The sequence below is a fragment of the Ailuropoda melanoleuca genome, chromosome 8 (assembly GCF_002007445.2).
Source record: "Ailuropoda melanoleuca isolate Jingjing chromosome 8, ASM200744v2, whole genome shotgun sequence".
Taxonomy (NCBI): domain Eukaryota; kingdom Metazoa; phylum Chordata; class Mammalia; order Carnivora; family Ursidae; genus Ailuropoda; species Ailuropoda melanoleuca.
In genome coordinates, this window is record NC_048225.1 from 58,215,303 (window position 1) to 58,229,503 (window position 14,201).

The window sequence follows — 14,201 nt, forward strand, 5'->3', positions numbered from 1 at the left end:
TTGTCAAGTCAGGAGACATCTTCAAGGTGTGGTTTCTTCATCTGGCAAAATGAATGCCAGGTTGTGTGCAGAAGAAGGGAGGTGACAGGGTATGGGAAAGGCCTTTCAAGAACTCTGTGAGTGGAATGGTTGTTATTAAAATAACATAGAGTCACCCACGTAAAAATTAGCATTTAGTTTCATTGATCTTTTCTAATGCTTTTTATAGTCTCTAGTTCATTTATTTCATTTCTGATTTCTGTTATCTCCTTCTTTCTGCTAACCTTAATCTTAATATATTCTCCTTTTTCTAGTTCCTGAAGTGTAAAGTTAAGTTGTTTATTTAAGATCTTTCTTTTTTCTGGGCTGCCTGGGTGGCTCAGTCATTAAGCATCCAGTCCTGTGTCAGGCTCCCTGCTCAGCAGAAAGCCTGCTTCTCCCTCTCCCACTCCCCCTGTTTGTGTTCCTTCTTTTGCTGTCTCCCTCTCTGTCAAATAAATAAAATAAAAATCTTAAAAAAAAAATTCTTTCTTTTTTCTTAATGGAGGGATTTATCGCCATAAAATCTCCTCTTAGAACTGTTTTTTTCTGTATCAAGCGAGTTTTGATAATTTGTGTTTATACTTTTGTTTGTTTCCAGGCATGTTTTGGCTTCGTTTTTGACCCACTGCTGTTCATGAGTTATTGTTTAATTTCTACATGTTTGTGAATTGTCCAGCTTTCCTCCTGATACTGATAACTAGTTTCATACCATTGTGCTCAGAAAAGATACTTGATATGATTTCAATTTTCTTAAGTTTGTTTAAGATTTTGTTTATTTATTTGAGAGAGAGAGGGAGCACGAGCAGGGGGAGGGGCAGAGAGAGAAGCAGGGTCCCCACTGAGCAGGGACCCAGGATCCCAGGACCCTGGGATCATGACCTGAGCCAAAGGCAGATGCTTAACTGACTGAGCCACCCAGGTGCCCCTCTTAAGTTCATTAAGCCTTGTTTTGTGGCCTAATATATGATCTATCCCAGAACATGTTTCATGGGTGCTTGAGGAAAATGTGTATTCTGCTGCTGTTGGATAGAATGTTCTGTATTTGTCTAAGCCCATTTGGGCTAAAATGTAGTTCAAGTCCAATGTTTCCTGACTGATATTATGTTTGGATAATGTACCCATGGTTAAAAGTGAGGTACTGAACTTCCTTAACTATTATTGTATTGCTGCCTGTTTCCTCCCTTAGGTTTGTTAATCTTTGCTGAGTATATTTAGGTGCTCCAATGTTGGGTGCATATATATTTACAACCATTATATCCTGTTTATAAACTGAGTCCTTTATCATTGTATGATAACCTTATTTGTCTCTTGTAACAGTTTTTTATTTAAAGTATATTCCAAATGTATGCGTATATATATCATGAACATATATGTAATATATGTTATATGCATTGAATATATATATACACACACACACACATACATACTCAGGGTGATGAAATGAACCGTTTATTTCAGAGCTAAGAGGAAGATTAGTATTGTAGGTCTTTTAGTATATTTTTGGAATTTTATAATTATGTTCTTAGACCATTATTTTATAAATCAATAAAAAAGGAACACATAATTCTTATGACTATCAGGTCTCTTAGTCACATTGGGGGGAAGACACTTAACTTTGATACACTTATTATTTTGTAGTTTCACTCCTGCTTCAAAAGCTGATCAATATAAAATAATCTCAAAAGTCCCAAAGGATCTTTGCTTCAACCAGAGCCCTCTGAGACACCAACTGTGGAGATCCAATCAGGCGTAGACACTCAAGTCTGGAGAATCCTCAGAGGGTACAGTGATACTATGTAGGGGGAGAAACTGGTTGTTTCAGAACTCTTAGGCAGGAGTCTCAGTCATGTCTATGAACCTGGTCTTTGCTGACACTGAGGTGAGTTTCGGTGATTCCTAAAGACTTGTATTTTCCCCAAATGTGAAACTTGTAGTACAAGAAATACAAGTGTTTGAGATGTGGTTGATTGGAAGGAAGCTCAGTATTTCTTCTTGACTCCAATCAGAATAGATGACCATTTATTTAGGGGCTAAGAGAAAAAACAGCCTACCCCTAATTGTGAAATAAATTTAAAACTACCTCAGAATTCATTCAATAAAGAGAAGTTCGGACAATAATGGGCTCCAATGGGAGGAACACAAAAGCTTTTGCCTTAATAGATATCTGTACTCAGACCTGCTTTTGGTGGAAATGATCTTTGTGAACAAGTGGAAAGTAACTGAAGACTAGACTTGAATCCCAGAAGGCATTGAAAGGAATTCCTGAAAGGGGTTTCCCTATAGAAATTTTCTTGTGCAACCCCCTTAGCAAGTGCCCTATAGTGTCTATGTGAACAAGTCCAAAAGTAGGAATCCAGCTATCTCACAGACAGGCTCTTTCTCTCTCACAGGAAGAGTGTCTCTGCAAAGATACCTCCCTTGGCTAAGACTGATCTTCTGTAAATTTACACATTTATTCTTTCTCTTCCTGGGACACTATTAAGAACAAGCTTTCTCCTCTTTCAATGTTGTAATGAATTATTTAAGCTAGTTATGCCCAGCAACAATTCCTCAGGACCAGGATCAGGGTCACTAATTGAGGACCATGGATAGAGATGGATTAAACACATGACTTCAAAGTCAAACCAAATTAAATCTTGGCTCTACCAGTTTTTAAGTGTTGTCAACTTAGACTTTTTATTGAGTTACTTTGCACTTACATTCCTTTATATATAAAATGAGGTTAATTACATGTATCCATGGCATTAATAGAAGTTTGAATACAGGAGTCAACACCATTGAAATAGTAAATCCATTAGTGGAGCAGATTTTGTTTGTTTGGTTCACTAATGTATCCCCCCAAACTAGAATGATACCTGGCACATATATCAATCAATAAATACCTGTTAAGTGAATAATATGTGTTTTAGCACAAAATCTGACAATTACTATCTATTATTATAATAGATCACATATACTGATTACTTACTAAATGCCAGGCAACACTTAAAAGGATCAACTCTCATTTAACTGTTCTAACACCTCTATAGTCTATACTATTATCACCTTCCCTTTACAAGTGATGAAAATTGTACAAGGGTTTGAAGCGTGTTCAAGTCCATCCAGTTAGTGTTGGAAACTCATGGAGCCTCAGTACCTATGTTTCCATAAATAAACATACAATAAGACTCTGTTTTCATATTTTCAGAGGTCAGATGTATCCAACTAGTTTTCTTCCTTTTTATATTCTAAGTTTAAAAATAGCCTACTCAATAGCAAAATTCACATGCATCTTGGAAAATCATCTGAGAGGGATAGTGTAGACAGAAATCTTACACTGAAGGGGAAAAAGAGCTGGCACTCTTTGCTTATTTGTGATTAATGAGTGTAGATTAATTGCTGAGTTATATGGTGTTGATGTTTGGAGGAGCCTGAGAGTTTCCCAGGATAGGCAATCGTTTTAGTTTATAAGCCAGTTACGCAGAATGAAATATTATTTCCCCCTTGTTATCTCAGTATCCTGATCTTTTCAGTCTTATGGCTGCAGTGTTCCCTGAGAAGGAAGTAGACATCAGTAGTGGCCTCCTATCCACACCATTCTCTCTGCAGATGTTCCAACGGCCACTGATGAGTTACCCAGAATTAGCAGGAGACTTGCAAGGATTTGGATAAGATGTCCTGGGATATCATTCGAATGACAAGAGATATTTATCATTTTTTTTCTGCCTAAAATATAAATTCAAGATAAGAGAATATGTTTTCCTTTCTTGAAGGCCCCAGTAACAAGTGTTTGTTTTCTAAAGGTTAATTCTCTTTTTTTCTGTGTAGAATGCAACTTAATTTTTTTATTTAAATTCAATTAGCCAACATATAATACATCATTAGTTTTTGATGTAATGTTCAATGATTCATTAGTTGCATATAACACCCAGTGCTCTTCACATCATGTGCCTTCCTTAATGCCCATCACCCAGTTACCCTATACCCCCATCCACATCCCTTTCCAAAACCCTCAGTTTGTTTCTAGAGTCAAGAGCTTCTCATGGTTTGTCTCTAAAGTTCAATTCTCAATCACCCAATATAATTAAGTTTTTCAAAATCTAATACTACCTTTCACACCCTAAGTGCACAGTGACACTTGAATTATAGCAGGTTCAACAGTTCCATTTGAATTCATGTATATTAAATAAGATCACATGGGGTGCCTTATAGTGAGGTAGGAATAGTAATAACAACAGCTAATATTTATTGAGCATTCACTATATACTATGCACAATTTTACCACACTATATAAATGTATTACTGAATAATTCTGACAACGTTCTGAGGTTGGCACAATTATTATCCTCATTTCAGATTTAGAAAACCGAGGCATAAAATGACGAAACAGTTTGTCCCCGTCATGTGCAAGGTTAAGAACCAGAGATGGAATATGATGATGGATAATGTGACTCCAAGGAAACTTAATTACCACTTTTCATTCAGAAAAAAAAAAAAAATCCCTTTTGTACTTGGTTTCCAAGCCCCTACTCACCTTTGAGTTATTTTCTCGTCCAGGAAATCACCACTTTTAAAGAACACAAAATGCCCACCTCTTGTCAGCCATTATGTGTGGAGAAAACAGCTCCAGCCTGACCCCAGGATACTTCATCTTGAATGGTGTCCCCGGGCTGGAAGCCGCACACCCCTGGATCGCCCTGCCATTCTGCCTCCTGTATGTCATCGCTGTCCTGGGGAACTGTGGGCTCATCTACCTCATCGGCCATGAGGAGGCCCTGCACCGGCCCATGTACTACTTCCTGGCCCTGCTCTCCTTCACAGACGTCACCCTGTGCACCACCACCGTACCCAACATGCTGTGCATATTCTGGTTCAACCTCAAGGAGATTGACTTCAACGCCTGCCTGGCTCAGATGTTTTTTGTCCACATGCTGACTGGGATGGAGTCTGGGGTGCTCATGCTCATGGCCCTGGACCGCTATGTGGCCATCTGCTACCCCCTGCGCTATGCCACCATCCTCACCAACCCCGTCATCGCCAAGGCCGGTCTTGCCACCTTCCTGCGGGGTGTACTGCTCATCCTCCCATTCGCTCTCCTCACCCAAGCGTCTGCCCTATTGCCGGGGCAACTTCATTCCCCACACCTACTGCGACCACATGTCTGTGGCCAAGGTGTCCTGTGGTAATTTCAAGGTCAACGCTATCTATGGTCTGATGGTTGCTCTCCTTATTAGCGTGTTTGATATCTGCTGTATTTCTGTGTCTTACACTATGATATTGAGGGCGGTAGTGAGCCTGTCATCTGCAGATGCGCGTCACAAGGCCTTCAGCACCTGTACGTCTCATATCTGTGCCATTGTGATCACCTATGTTCCAGCTTTTTTCACATTTTTCACCCACCGTTTTGGGGGACACAGTATCCTCCACCACATGCACATCATTGTAGCCAACATTTACCTGCTACTGCCCCCTACAATGAACCCAATTGTTTATGGAGTCAAGACCAAGCAGATCCGGGAAGGTGTGATCAAGTTTTTACTTGGAGACAGGTTGTCTTTATCCAAAACAAACACGTCCTAAGATAGATATATTGCTTAGGGGGAGGGGCGTTTAAAGAGAACGGAGAACACATTTGTAAATGCTGTGAGTAAAAGGATATTAAACACACAAGTCCCTCTAATATGTAGATTTTTCTGAAGCCTTTGTAAGTATATATTATAAAATGTTTCTAATGTGTAAAGATCTGCCAAAGAAGAGAATGCAGACTAAAAAGTAATGTACCCATTCCTCACAGGTTTTATGTTTTACAAAGGGTTTATAGGTTTCTATGTCTAGTGAGAACAGGCAGGTAATAAGCTGAGGGATGCAGGCCTGGTGTCGATGTACGTACTGTGCATGAGAAGAGGGGACTCTAGTGGTGGGAAGCAAGGATGTGCTCTCCATAAAGAACAAATTGACATAAATCAAGCACGTTACTGCCATGCAAAATGTGGGCCCAGTGCTGCGATATCCTGCAGCATGCTTAAAGACAAGCTAGATTGAGATGTTTTCTGACATCTCCTGATTTTATTGGCTAAATGTGTTTTTAAAAAAATACTCTACATTTTATTTAAGACATGTCTAGGAATTGTTTTTTTCCCCATTTCATCAGTTTAGGACCTCCACTTTAAATGTACCTACAGGGGTGCCTGGGTGGCACAGTCAGTTGAGCGTTCAACTCTTGGTTTTGGCTCAGGTCCTGATCTCAGGGTCATGAGGTTGAGCCCCACATCAGGCCCTGTGCTCACTGTGGAGTCTGCTTGAGATTCACTCTCTCTCTCTCCCTCTGCCCACTGCCCTGAATGCTCTCTCCCTCAAATAAACAAATAAGTAAATAAATCTTTAAAGCGCACCTACAAAATGTAATTGTGATGTTATCAGTGAAACAGACAAAACCAACACGTAAATTACTAGTATGTATTATAATTCTTTCTCTCATTCATTCACTTTGAGATACTTATTTAGGTCATATTATTGGTCATGTATTAGGTTAATGAGAGAGAGAGGCCGAGTTGAATTGAGACAATCCCTGGCCTCAGGGTACTCAGAATCGAGACTCTGGCCAGGGACACAGGAGAGGAGACATAAATGAAGGAAAGAAGAGAGATGATACAAATGGATGCAGCGTGGAGAGAATAAAATGTGAGTTAGGAAAGTGCTGGGGGAACATGAGTTTTGTATCCAGATAGTCCCAGGATTTAAATCTTATGCCTTCTTTTCTAGCCACTAGACTTTAACGGGACATTTCATCGCTCTTAATTTCAGCTTCTAGGGCACCTGGGCGGCTCAGTTGGTTAAGTGGCTGCCTTCAGCTCAGGTCACAATCCCAGGGTCCTGGGACGGAGCCCCACATCAGGCGCCTTGCTCAGTGGGGAGCCTGCTTCTCCCTCTCCCTCTGCCTGCTGCTGGCTCTGTTTGTGCTCACACGCTCTCTGTCTCTCTCTCTCTGTCAAAAAAATGTTTAAATTTCAGCTTCTAAACTTTTTATCAAATGTGGGGAAAACATACCACAAAGATTTATCTGGCTGATTAAATGCTCTAATGCAAAAAAGAAGAAGAAGAAGAAAAAGAAGAAGAACTTAGCATAATTTCTGATACATACTAACCACTTAGTAAATTATAGCTGAGATTATTGTTATTATAATCTATAGTTTCAACTCTGATTCGTCCTGAACATTATAGTTTGAAGAGAAATCTTTCCAGTTATACAGGTAGTAGAAATCAGTTTTATTTCATCTCCCAAACATGTCACCAAAATTAACCCACAAAGTTTTCTGGATACCTTCTATGTGACTGATTCCATGATATGCACGGAAAAATAGAAGTGAATACAAGCACACTAATGAATTTCTAGTTTAGTAGAAGGTATAAAATGCAATAGAATCACTGTTATAAAATGGTAACAGGGTCATCGTACCAAAAATTATTACAAAATTCATGAAAAGTAAATGATTATCAATGGCCATTGTGGGTGGTAAGTAAAGATTTTATAGAGAAGTTAGTAGATGAGATGAATCTTGACACGTGTATAAGTATTTTAAGAGAAAGGGTGATGGGGCACCTGTGTGGCTCAGTTGTTAAGTGTCTGCCTTCAGCTCAGGTCATGATCCCAGGGTCCTGTGATCGAGCCCCTCATTGGGTTCTCCCCTCAACGGGAAGCCTGTTTCTCCCTCTCCCACTTCCCCTGCTTGTGTTCCCTCTCTCACTGTCTCTCTCTCTGTCAAATAAGTAAATAAAATCTTAAAGAGAGAGAGAGAGAGAGAAAGGGTGGATGGGGATCATTATTTTTAAAAATGAAACAATATATGCAGAATATCAAAGCTAAATAAAGCATAGCCAGTTTGAGCCTAGAAATGTTTTAGGGTGACTGGAGATAAAAGAGAAAGGGGGAGGAACAAAAGACTCAGAAAGATAGATAGAGGTCGTACCTGGAAGTGCCCTGTCTGTGAGTTTCTGCATGACCACAGCCATGCCAACCTCTGCTCTCAGACTCTGAGAAATAATCTCTCAGATTATCTCAGAATCTCTTAGAATTGCCCTTGACCTGAAAGTAGCTGCAGCCCCATCTGTCACCTGCCTGGACTCTTCAGATCTCCAGCATACCCTCTGCCCCTGAAGCCCATCTCCCTCTCCTTCCTCCTCCACCTTTCTTCTCTCATCCCTAGAAACTCAATTTTCTCAGTTCCTACTCACTTCTCCAGCACTCCACCCCAGCTTCTCAACCTTTGAGTCATTTCAGCAGAGTGCAGATTCCTTGTGTATTTCCCGAGTAACTTTCTGTCAAAGGGTCGATTGCTTGCCTCCACAGAAAATGGTTTTTCAGAAAATAATTGTGACAACAAGAAACATACACAGCATTTATTTTCCAGGTACTTTTCCGAGAATTGTATACTTATTCGATCCTAAAAATAACTATGAGGATGATGCTATTTTATGCCTAGTTTTCAGACAAGCAAACTGAGGTACAGAGAAGTTAATGACTAAATGAAAGTCACATACCCAGTAAATGATAAAGCATGTATTTAAACCCAGCCAGTTTGGTTCCAGAATCTTTGATTATAACGTCTATAATATACTGCATGGTTTCTCTAAGAGATTAAAAACATAAGGGTTTGGACCATTCTTTAGGACTGGGATGGTGAAAAGTCCCCTCCCTGATGACCCTGCGACACTTCAAGGGATTTCTCTAATGGCTTATTAAAGCACAGAAGTTTGACATTAGATTCTTTAAGGTCCCTCATAGTACAGTCTCACGAGCAAACACTATTATTGCCTCTTTCTAGTTTACCCTGACAGAGGACTACTACAAAGGGCCTGAGGACAAATTTTAACAAATACTTTATATTGTAACTTCTGGACTTTCTCCCACCATGAATGGAAATATCAACTTCTTGTTGATATTCAAATCAAGATATTCACCCTAACACCATGTTTGTAAGTCCTGTCTAGTACTCCTGATTTTCTTTGACCTGCTCTCATTTTTTTCATAGCACTTAGTCCTCTCTATTTTATAATACATCTTACCTAGTCGTTACGTTAATGTTTATTGGATGCCCTCCCCAGTTCTGCTCTTCAGGATTTTAGTATCCTGAGCATAGATCTATCTTATTTGTTTACTGATGTGTCTCAAACTCCAGAGTGATTACCTGTCACATAGTAGGTGCAATGAAAGTATTTCATCAGGGGCTTAATCTAGAAAAGGTGAGTAGGCAAATCTATGCTGGGAAAGATACATTTAAATTGTCATGTGAAAGTAGACAAAAAGCCAACTAGAAAAAGGAAAGAAAAAAAGATCTGTATCTGACATGTTTTAACATGTGGTTATACTGTAAAATTTTATAACTCTCATTTTATTTCATAACATATTATGAACATTTTTCATGCCAATAAGCATACTCCCAACTTATAATTTTTGTTCTAGATAGTGATCATATATTTTCTTTGTAGGGGATGGAAACGTTTCTTCCTAGGGTCCCTGGCTGGTCTGAAAATTAAACTGACGAAGAGAGACTAACAGAAGAAAAGCATGTACATTTTATCGAATTTTTGCATGCACATGGGAGCCTTCTTAAGAGAATGAAGTGAAGAAGACCAGAGCAGGAAGCTTTTTTATCTTTTAGACAAAGAAACAATAGATGGGAAGAACTGACACAGAGGTTTGGGTGAGGGGAAGTCAATGTAAAGTAGCAACTAAGAAGATAACAGTGTAACAAGGTTGGTTTGCAGATTCCTTTGGTGCCTTTGCTGGGCTGGTAAGAGCCTGTTTCCACTAAAAGAATCTATTTCTTGCCTCCAGGCAAAATATCAGAAACTTTGCTGCATTAACTTCTTAATTGCCTTCAGCTCAAAATAATTTTTTATGCCAAAGAGGCATATTTTGAATTTACAAATTCTGGTTTCCTTCAGTTTCATACATATTGGTCATATATGCATGAAATTCAATATTCAAATTTGCCAAACATTGTCTAGTGAAATAAAATCTCTCACAACCTAACATTCCTCTCCGGAGGCAATCGCTATCATCAGATCTTAACATGTTCTTTCAGATTCTTCCATGTATATAGACTTTTTAAAATCAAAGTGGTAGCATACTGAATACTTCATTCCTTTTCATTTTATAATATATGTTGTTATTCCTATATCCCATATCTTTTTATATACAACTTCTTTCCTCTTTGTATGATAATTTCCCTCCTTTACTTGGAGTGTATCTAAACAATGTTGGGGAGCATAAGCTTTTACAAACCTAGTTTTTTTCCATTTAAGTTTAAAAGGAAACTTAAAAATTATTTCTGGGAGGCAATGTTGGATCTTAGGGCATCTTCCCTTTCTTCAGAGAGGTGATATCAATTTGTACCCTCATGAATAAAGTACGAGATCTACTTTTTCCCTATGTCCATTAAAAAATGTTTTAGTAAGTTTTCAAATATTTGCCATTTGGAGAGGTAAAACAGTGTATCTTTGTAATTTACACATTTTCTTATTTTGAATGAAATCAAGCATACTTCCAAATGCTTATAACTGATTGATTTTTATGTGTACTACCTATTTATAGTACCTGCTGTTTCATTAAGCATTTGAAAATGATTTGTTATAGCTGTTTACTTATTTAGGTATTTATTCTTTTGCCTTTGATATGGATCACATCCCTCTGTGCCCTTGGGTCTCTCTCTGGACATTGTTTATGGCTGTTTGTCACAAGGAAATTTATTTATTTATTCATTTAGTTAGTTAGTTAGTAGAGCAGGGCGGGGGGGGTGGGGAAGGCTGAGGGAGAGAGAATCTTAAGCAGTCTCCACACCCAGTGTGAAGCCCCACACAGGGCTCAATTTCACAACCCTGAGATCATGACCTGAGCCATAATCAAGAGTCAGATGCTTAATTGTCTGAGCCACCCAGGCGCCCCAAGAATTTTTTTAAAGAGTCAAATGTACTGATCTTTCCTTTAATGACTACTGAGTTTTATTGTGAATTTAGGATTATTTTTTGCTCATTTGAAACTATTAAAATAAAAGCACTTTTATTTTGCTCATCTGAAATTATTAAAAGTATTCTCCTATATTTTCTTCTATATTGTTGTTTTACTTTAATCCTCACTATTTAAAATAAGTGAAACAGAACACATGTGCAAAACAGTGCCCAAAGCTTAATAAATTATCAACATTCATGCAACTACAACACAGGTCAAGAACTAAAACACTGCCAGCCCCCAAAAGCCACTGTCATGGAAATTCCACTTTTCCTCCACACACCCTCAAAGAGTAACCACTATCTTAACTTTTTTTTTGGCCAATTTATCCTTGCTTTTCTCTGTGTACTTTCATCATTCAGCATGCATCCCTAAACGTTATAATTTAGCTTGATACATAGTTAACTATCTTATATAAATGGGACCATACGGTATATATTCTTTTGTGCCTGGCTTCTATTTCTCAACATAAGAATAATCCATGTTGTTGCATACATCTGTGATTCAATCATGTCTATTGCTAGACATTATGTGAAAATACTACACTTCTTTTAATCCATTCTACCGTTAACAGACACCAAAGTTACTTTCAGGTTTGGGCCATTATGAATAATATTTTTACACATTTCTCCATGCTCATATGCATGTAATTCCCCTGATCCAGGGTGATCTGTTAACAGTTTCTGAAGAATGTCCAACCATCCAAAAGCAGAGACCAGTGTTTGAACTTCTTATATGAGACCATTTCCTTGAGAGAAGTGCCCAGCCAATTGTTGGTGGATTCCATGATGATGGGAGTAATAACAGGAGTGGTATTTCTTTATGTGAGGAGATATGAATGTCAGATACAAATATGTCTTTACTGTCTGCAATACGGTGGTTTGTGTTACGGTCGGGGGTTCATGCAACATTTTTGTGACACCAAATAATTTGTTTTTCAAATAAAGAGTTGTTACACTATAATCACACCCATGGAATTCATAGAATTTACTACATACTTTACCACCCCAAGCAGATGGGCTAAGAAAATAATGGGATAGATTATGCAGGACAAGGAAAGCTGCCAGCTGGGGAAAAAACCTCCAAATGAGAGGTTCTATCCTATAGCATGTGGTATATGCTTGAATAAGGACAACTTAGGTTGCCATATTCTCTCCGGTCAAATTTCTAAATCCAGTAACCAAGGGATGAGGGTAGGAGTAACTTCCTCACTATCACATGTCATAACTGAGTGGGTTCCAGGAAGGTTACCACAGAATCTGCCTCTTCCGCTGGTGGGTTATTTACAGCTAAAGGCAATCAAGGCCCAGCAGACTCAGGAAGAGCTTTTTACCTCCCCCTTAACATCTTAAAAGAATTTAGATGGGGGGGCCTGTACCAAGAGAGCTATGATCAAAAATATTTTTTTATATGGGAAAGACTTATCTGCATGTTATAGCAAACCTTTGTTTACTAAGCATCTGTTCTCAGCTTCCTGTGAATTGTCTTCCTCCCCTTTAAGATCTCATCTCCCTCTCCCTTTCTGCTTGGCTCAAGATGGTCTATATAGGTTTCCACTGCTTTCCAAACGTAGAGCATTTCTATACCGTCTTTCGTAAGCTGAAATGGCATAAAGCAAAAAGCAATTGCCATTAATTTATATGGAAACAAATTTTTGAGTATTCCCAGAGTATATTTTCCTATCTGCTTAATTATGAATTTGGCAAGTTGGAGGTCCTAGTTTCCAAGAGAGATAATCTTCTACTAGAAAATACAGCCACGATTCTACTTAATTAAAATCTAAGATTTCCCCCCAATCATTATGGATATGTCACAGTATTTTCCTAGTTAGGATGGTTAATCCTGACTATCAAGAAGATATTCTGTTGCTTTTACACAGGTTTTGAAAGATGAGGTTAATTTATGGCTGGACTGGAAATACTGCATATTTATCTCTGGAGATAATGGGTGTATAGTTTTTTAAATTCAGAGGCAAGCTAAGGGCAGTAGGGTTTATAATGTGTCATTTAAAGTCTGAATTTTTCCTGATAACCCCAAGGTCTGTTTGCAACAGGCTTCACTGATTAACAGACACTTCTTAAAAGTAGAAATTTAAGTGACTAATAAAAAATAACAAGATTTTCAACCTTATTAGTACCCGGGAAATGCAAATTAAAACGACAATGACACATCTTGACATATATATCAATTTGCTAAATGGAAACATCTTTCAGTATAGACAGTTAGAAAATAGAGCAATGGGTAGGGCTCCTGGGTGGCTCAGTCCTTAAGTGTCTGCCCTCCGCTCAGTGGGATTGAGCCCTGCATTGTGCTCCCTTCTCTGGTCCTTCTCCCACTCCCCCTGCTTGTGTTCCCTCTCTCACTGCCTCTCTCTCTATCAAATAAATAAATAAAATCTTTGAAAAGAAAAGAAAAAAGAAAAGAAAAGATAAAGAAAAGAAAAAAAGAAAAGAAAAGAAAATAGAGCAATGGAAATGTCTATATTCTGAAGTCCAAAATATAAATTGGTATGCTCCACTTTGGACAGTATTAGTTAAAGATATACATAGCCTACGATCCAATAATTTTACCCTCAGGGATGCATCCTAATGGAATTCATAATTCTGTCTATGCGGATCTGGTTTTACTAAAGTAGACTGCAGGTGGAAACATGATGATCAAAAGCCATGATGACCAATACAACTTGTATTTCATTGAATATATGGTTGAAGATCATCTGTGTGAGGCAACCCTCAAAACTGATCTCCTCTCTGGGGCCCCCGGGTGGCACAGTTAAGTGACCAAATCTTGGTTTTGGCTCAGGTCGTGATCTCAGGGTCATGAGATCAAGCCAGGCGTTGGGCTCTGTTCAGCAGAGTCTGCTTGAGAATCTTTCTCCCTCTCCGTCTGACCCTCCCCTATGCGCTCTCTCCCTTTCTAAAATAAATAAATAAATTTTAAACAACAGCAACAATAACAACAACAACAAAAACCTGATTTCCCTCAAATTGAACTAGACTATTCCCAGCATCCTGGGGATAGTAAAAGTGAACAGAGTCAATAGTGGCTACCAACAACAGAAAGGAAAACCAATTCAGAGGAGTGTCGTTCAAAAGAGATACCTTAGCTTTCTCTTGGAATTTGGGAGGTGGGCAGAGGGTTGTGAACAATGACAAAGATAAATTATCAAACACAGTAGCCATTAAGAGTTAGG

At 38.6% G+C, this 14,201-nt stretch overlaps 1 protein-coding gene across 1 annotated transcript; it reads left to right on the forward strand.

Moving 5' to 3' along the window:
* The first annotated feature begins 4,607 nt into the window (after positions 1-4,607).
* Positions 4,608-5,580, forward strand: LOC100478703 (olfactory receptor 52N2). Its single transcript, XM_002930587.4, is given in 2 exon segments — positions 4,608-5,102; positions 5,104-5,580. Coding segments are annotated over 2 exon segments (972 nt in total).
* The last annotated feature ends 8,621 nt before the right edge of the window (positions 5,581-14,201 follow it).